The 6,463-nt window shown below is 42.2% G+C and overlaps 1 protein-coding gene across 1 annotated transcript; it reads left to right on the forward strand.

Moving 5' to 3' along the window:
- Positions 1 to 399: 399 nt before the first annotated feature.
- Positions 400 to 1,215, forward strand: LOC117064864 (39S ribosomal protein L34, mitochondrial-like). Its single transcript, XM_033179031.1, has one exon. It carries the CDS (start codon positions 452 to 454, stop codon positions 728 to 730), a length of 279 nt encoding a protein of 92 aa, XP_033034922.1. The 5' UTR covers positions 400 to 451; the 3' UTR covers positions 731 to 1,215.
- Positions 1,216 to 6,463: the final 5,248 nt, after the last annotated feature.

Below are 6,463 nucleotides of genomic sequence, written 5' to 3' on the forward strand. Positions count from 1 at the left end.
ACCTTTTGTTTAGAGATCCAGCTGGCTCACCCTATTGAATATATGGTCCCATCATTCACATATTCAGGTCTGATTACATCACGAGCTGATGTTTTACTTAAATTTAGCATGGACCTAAAACTACTACCTTAGGTGAGAGTAACATGAAAAAATTACACTTCTTTCCTCACTGGACTGGTAGCCCAGATATTCTCTGAAAAGGTTCAGCTGGAGGTCGTGTACACCAGACACATGTACACACACACCAGTCATTTACCCAGCACCAAGCACACCATTCAGGGGCCCACCAACTCCTACATAAATAGAAGTTTCCTAACTTTGGTCACAGAAGCAATGCAGGTAAGAACTAAGTACTATTTGGGCATTACACTTAATAGAAAATAAAGAATTATAGGGGCGCCTCTGGGCTCCGGAATCGCGGGCGGCCGGGCCTGCGGGACCCACTGAGGACATGGCTCTCTTGGCTGGATCCCTGTTGGGCCCCACGAGTAGGTCGGCAGCGTTGCTGGGTGGCAGGTGGCTCCAGCCCCGGGCCTGGCTGGGGTTCCCGGACGCCTGGGGCCTCCCCACCCCGCAGCAGGCCCGGGGCAAGACTCACGGAAACGAGTATCAGCCGAGCAACATCAAACGGAAGAACAAGCACGGCTGGGTCCGGCACCTGAGCACGCCGGCCGGCGTCCAGGTCATCCTTCGCCGAATGCTCAAAGGCCGCAAGTCGCTGATCCATTGAGGATCGCGATGCTGTCGGTGGGACCCCCATAGAAGCATCGCCCTCATCTTGCGACCTTGCCTGGCGCTGTTTTTGCAGGGAGCTGGGGAGCAGCAACGCCTCGGACCTGAGTGCTCTCCGTATTGTGGGGTTGAAGGCTGGATGGGAGCTTGCCAAGTCCCTTTTTAGGCTTTTTAATTAGGAAACATTTCGAACCTACGCAACAGACCGAAGAACAGAACAACGAACCTCCTTGTACCCAGTACACAGCCCTGACTACCGACCACCTACAACCCGTCCCTGCCCCATCCTTGGTTCTTTTGAAGCTGATCTCAGGCATCGGATTATTTCTTCTATAAACATTTCTTGTATCTCGGAAAGAATGTATCTCTCCAAGATGAGAGCTTATTAAAACATAATTACAAAGAGTATCACATCCAAAGGAATTATCAATAATTTTAAAATATTGTTAAACGTGTAATAAATGTTCAAAGTTCAAAAAAAAAGGATTATGTAATATCGGCTTATTTCTACACCTACAATCTCTCTGAAATTTCCATCTTATTACATTAAAATATCTAGTAAGTTCATTCTTAAGAAAAGACATAAATAGTAACAGAACAACATTGTATTTATTTTATTGTAAGGGGTGCATAATTGACATGCGACACAGAAGGTCACGCAAGCTCTTGGGAAGATTCTCATAGGTTGACAATTGCATGATGATAAAATGTGATAATTGCCATGATGGGCACAGCCAACTTTGGGCTGGGTAATGTCAGCAATATAGTTTCAGTTCTTATATCCATTAGCTGTAACAATAAAGCAGTTATATGCTAATTCCTATCTTTAATAAAGTGAAAAAATGCTTTGAATTTTTAAAAATCATGATTTAAATTCAAATAATTATTCTCTGTGTTCTCCTCCCAATTCTACAGGACTTCTCCTAAGTCCATTTACGTTTGGACCCCAATCCACAGACTGAGAATCTATTCAAGGTTTTATTAGGCCAGGTAGTTTGACTAATAGAGACACTAAACGAGATGTTCAGAATAAACAACTAACAAAAATCTGAGTTAATTGGCCAAATAAATGTTTAAATGTTTTCAGAATTAAATGATCAATTCTTTTTTACTCAAAGGAAAATTTGACAGCACAATATTAGCTTTAATGATTCAATTAATGACAAATTATAACAAAATTTCTATACACTTGTTTTCAAAATCCTGGTATACCACCAGGTTTATTAACATTGTCATCGCTTTTAAAAATATTAAAAATGTCATTACTTTTAAAAATATTAATATTAAGGGAGCAGTTAAACAATTAAAATAGGAATTCCAACTATCTCTTTGCAGATGATATCATTTTATACCTAGAAAACCCCATAGTTTCTGCCCAAAACCTCTTAGATCTGATAAACAACTTCAGCAAAGTGTGAGAATACAAAATCAATGTACAAAAATCATTAGCATTTCTATACCCCAGCAATGTCCAAGCTGACAGCCAAATCAAGAACACAATCCCATTCACAATAGTCACACACAAAAATAAAATACTTAGGAATGCAGCCAGCCAGGGAGGTGAAAGATCTCTACAACATTAAATAAAAATGCAGCTTGAAGAACTCAGATATGACACAAACAGATGGAAAAACATTCCGTGCTCATTGATAAGAAGAATCAATATTGTTAAAATGGCCAGGCTACCTGAAGCAATTTACAGATTCAGTGCTATTCCTATCAAACTACCAATGACATTTTTCACAAAATTAGAAAAAATTATTCTAAAATTCATATAGAACCAAAAAAGAGCCTGAATAGCTGAAGCAATGCTAAGGAAAAAGAACAAAGCTGGAGGAATCACACTACCTGAATTCAAATTACTATACTATGGGGCTGCAGTAACCAAAACAGCATGATATTGGTGCAAGAACAGACACACAAACCAATGAAACAGAATAGACATTCCACGAATAAGACTGCACACCTATAACTATCTGATCTTTGACAAAGTCAACAAAAACAAGCAATGGGGAAAGGACCCCCTATTCAATAAATGGTGCTGGGATAACTGGCTAGCCACATGCAGAAGATTGAAAGTAGACCCCTTCCTTTCACCATATACAAAAATCAACTCAAGATGGATTAAAGACTTAAATGTAAAACCTAAAACTATAAAAACCCTAGAAGAAAACATAGGAAATATCATTCTGGACATAAACCCTGGCAAAGATTTCATGACAAAGACTTGAAAAACTATTGCAACAAAAACAAAAATTGACACATGGGACCTACTAAACATAAGAGCTTCTGCACAGCCAAAGAAATTATTAGCAGAGTAAACAGACAACCTATGGAATGGGAGAAAATATTTGCAAACTATGCGTCTCGCAAAGGTCTAATACCAGAATCTCTAAGAAACTTAAGTAAATCAATAAGCAATAAACAATCCCATTACAAATGGGCAAAGGACATAAATAGACACTTCTCAAAAGAAGACATACATGTGGTCAACAAGTATACAAAAAGATGCTAAACATCACTAATCATCAGAGAAATGCAAATAAAAACCACAATGAGATACCATCTCATACCACTCAGAATGGCTATTAATAAAAAGTCAAAAAATAACAGATGCTGGTGAGCTTGCAGAGAAAAGGGAACACTTATACACAGCTGGTGAAAATGTAAATTAGTTCAATCGCTGTGGAAGGCAGTTTGGAGATTTCTCAAAGAACGTAGAACTACCATTTGACCCAGCAATCCCATTACTGGATACATACCCAAAGGAATGTAAATCATTCTACTATAAAGACACATGCACACAATAAGCCCCAGGGTGTTAACTGCAGCACTATTCACAATAACAAAGTCATGGAACCAACCTAAATGTCGATCAGCGATGGACTGGATAAAAAATATTTGGTACATAAAAAGGCAAAGCAAAATAGTGGAGTAGAAAGCTCCATTGATCATGTTCCCTGCAAGGACATCAAGTTAACAACAATCTGCGCAGAAAAACACACTCAAAGAACTAAATATCAAGTGAGCACTCACAGAATCAAGTTGTAACTTCATGTTTCTGAAAGGGGCACTGTAGAGAGCAAAAAGCAGCACTAATCACTGACCCCCACCAACCACCCGCAGCAGCAGAGTGGTGTGAAGAGCATCTCTGGGTACTAGGGGAAAGAGAACACAGCAATCATGAGGAATTGAACTCAGTGCTGTCTTGTTATAGTAGAAAGGAAATCCGACCAAACTCAGCTGATGCTCACCCACAGATGGAGCATTTAAACCAGCCCTAGCCATAGGGAAATCATCCATCCCAGTGGTCTGAATTTGAGTAGCTGCAAACCTCACCCCTGAGGTCGACAGCATTATTTGTTTCTGAGGAAACTTGAAAGACAGTGTAGGCCATAAGCACATGCAACTATTAGGCAAGTCCTACTGCTGAATTAGGCCCAGAGACAGCGGACTGGGGGCTCATATGACTACTGAGACATTAGCTGGGGAAGTCAAGGGATTCCTGGTGTCACCCCTCCTCTAACCCCAGGCTGCACAGCTCATGGCTCCAAAAAAGACCCCTTTCTTCTACATGAGGAGAAGAGAGGCAAGAGTAGGGAAGAATATGTCTTATATCTAGGGTACCAGCCCAGCCACTGCAGGATAGAGCCCTGGCCAGAGTTATGAGGTCCTTGTTTCAGGCCCTAGCTCCCAGACATTTCTAGACACACTCTGGGCCAAATGGGAACCTGCTGCCTTGAAGGAAGGATTCAGTCCTACCACTATTCATCACCTACTAACTGAAATGCCTGTGGGCCCTGAATAATCAGCAGCGATATCCAGGTGCTACATTGAAGACCTTGGGTGAACCTCTGAGACTAGATGGGCTTCAGGTGAGACTCAGCACATAACCAGCTGTGGTCGCTAGGACCGAAAACTCCTTCTCCTTGAGGAAAGCAGAGGGAAAAGTAAAGGGACTTTGTTTTGCACCTTAGATAACCACAGTTGCAGAAGGGTAGAGCACCAAGTGGGCTCTAGGGGTACTCAATTCCTGGACTTGACTCTTGGACGACATTTCTGAACCTGCCCTTGGCCATAGGGGAACCCATTGCCCTGAAGAGTGAGTCCCAGGACAGGCAGCATTCATGACAAGCTAACTTAAAAGACCTTGGGCCTTAATAGACCATTAGTGGTAGTCTGGCAGTATTCCTCATGGCCTGGATTGGCAGTGGCTCTGGGGTGAGGCTCCTCTGCCTTCGGAAAGGAGAGGGAAGAGTGGAAAGGACTGTATCAAGTGCTTTTAAGTTCCAGCTAAGCCACTATGCAATAGAACACCAGGTAAACTTCTAAAGTTTTTGACTCTAGATGCTGACTCCTAAATGCCACTTCAGGGTTCACCTGGGACTGGGGGACCTCACTGCCCTGAAAGAAAGGACATCGGCCTGGATGGCTTCACCACCTGCTGATTAAAGAGCCCCAGGGCGTTAAGCAAATATAGGCAGTAGCAAGGGAGTAGTTACAGCAGGCCTTGGGGAAAACCCAGCTCTGTGCTGGCTTCAGTTCTCGCCCAATGCTGTCATAGTGGTGGTGGCTACAGGAATGCTTGTGTCATGCTGCACCCAGCTTTAGGTGGCTCAGAACAGAGAGAGAGAGACTCTGTATGTTTGGGAGAAAGTAAGGAAAGGGAGAAAGTAAGGAAAGAGAGAAAGAGACTGCCTGGTAATCCAGATTATTCTCCCAGATCTCATTCAAGACCATCCAGATGGCACCTCTACAAGTCTGCAATAACCACGGTGTTATTGGACTTGAGGTGTGCCCTACAGCTGATATCACAACATCCAAGTCCTTTCAAAAATCTGAAAAGCTTTCCGAAGAAGGATGGCTATAAATAAACCAAGACAGTGAAGACAAAAATAGAGGCCTAACCCTTCAATGCTCAGACACTGAGGAACATCTACTAGCATCAACACCATTCAGGAAAACATGACCTCACCAAACGAACTGAAAAAGGCACCAGGGACCAATCTCAGAAAAACAGAAATAGGTAACATTTCCAAAATATCTGTATTAAGGAAACTCAAAGAAATTCAAGATAACACAGAGAAAGAACTCAAAAAACAAAATTTTTTGAAACAGAGTCTTGCTCTATCACCCAGGCTAAAGTACAGTGGCATGATCTCAGCTCACTGCAACCTCCACCTCCCAGGTTCAAGTGATTTTCCTGCCTCCGCCTCCCAAGTAACTGGGATTACAAGTGCATGCCACCACGCCCAGATAACTTTTGTATTTTTTAGTAGAGACAGGGTTTTGTCAAGCTGGATAGGCTGATCTTGAACTCCTGACGTCAAGTGATCTGCCTGCCTTAGCCTCCCAAAGTGCTGGGATTACATGCATGAGCTACTGCACCCACCAGAAATTCAAATTTCTATCAGATAAATGTAACAATCATACTGAAATAATTAAAAAGAATCAAGGAGGAATTCTGGAGCTGAAAAATGCAGTTGACATACTGAAGAATGCATCAGAGTCCTTTAATAGCACAACTGACCAAGTAGAAGAAAGATTTAGTGAACTCTAAGACAGGCTATTTGAAACTACATAGGCAGAGGAGACAAAAGAAAAAAGAGGCTAGGCACAGTGGCTCACGTCTGTAATTCCAGCACTTTTGCAGGCCAAAGTGGGCAGATCACAAGATCAAGAGATCGAGACCATCCTGGCCAACATGGTGAGATCCCATCTCTACTAAAAC

This window comes from Trachypithecus francoisi, unplaced genomic scaffold (assembly GCF_009764315.1).
Source record: "Trachypithecus francoisi isolate TF-2019V2 unplaced genomic scaffold, Tfra_2.0 Lachesis_group2, whole genome shotgun sequence".
NCBI lineage: Eukaryota > Metazoa > Chordata > Mammalia > Primates > Cercopithecidae > Trachypithecus > Trachypithecus francoisi.

Coding starts and splice junctions, on each gene's coding strand:
- LOC117064864 (XM_033179031.1), top strand. CDS start 452: ATGGCTCTCTTGGCTGGATCCCTGTTGGGCCCCACGAGTAGGTCGGCA.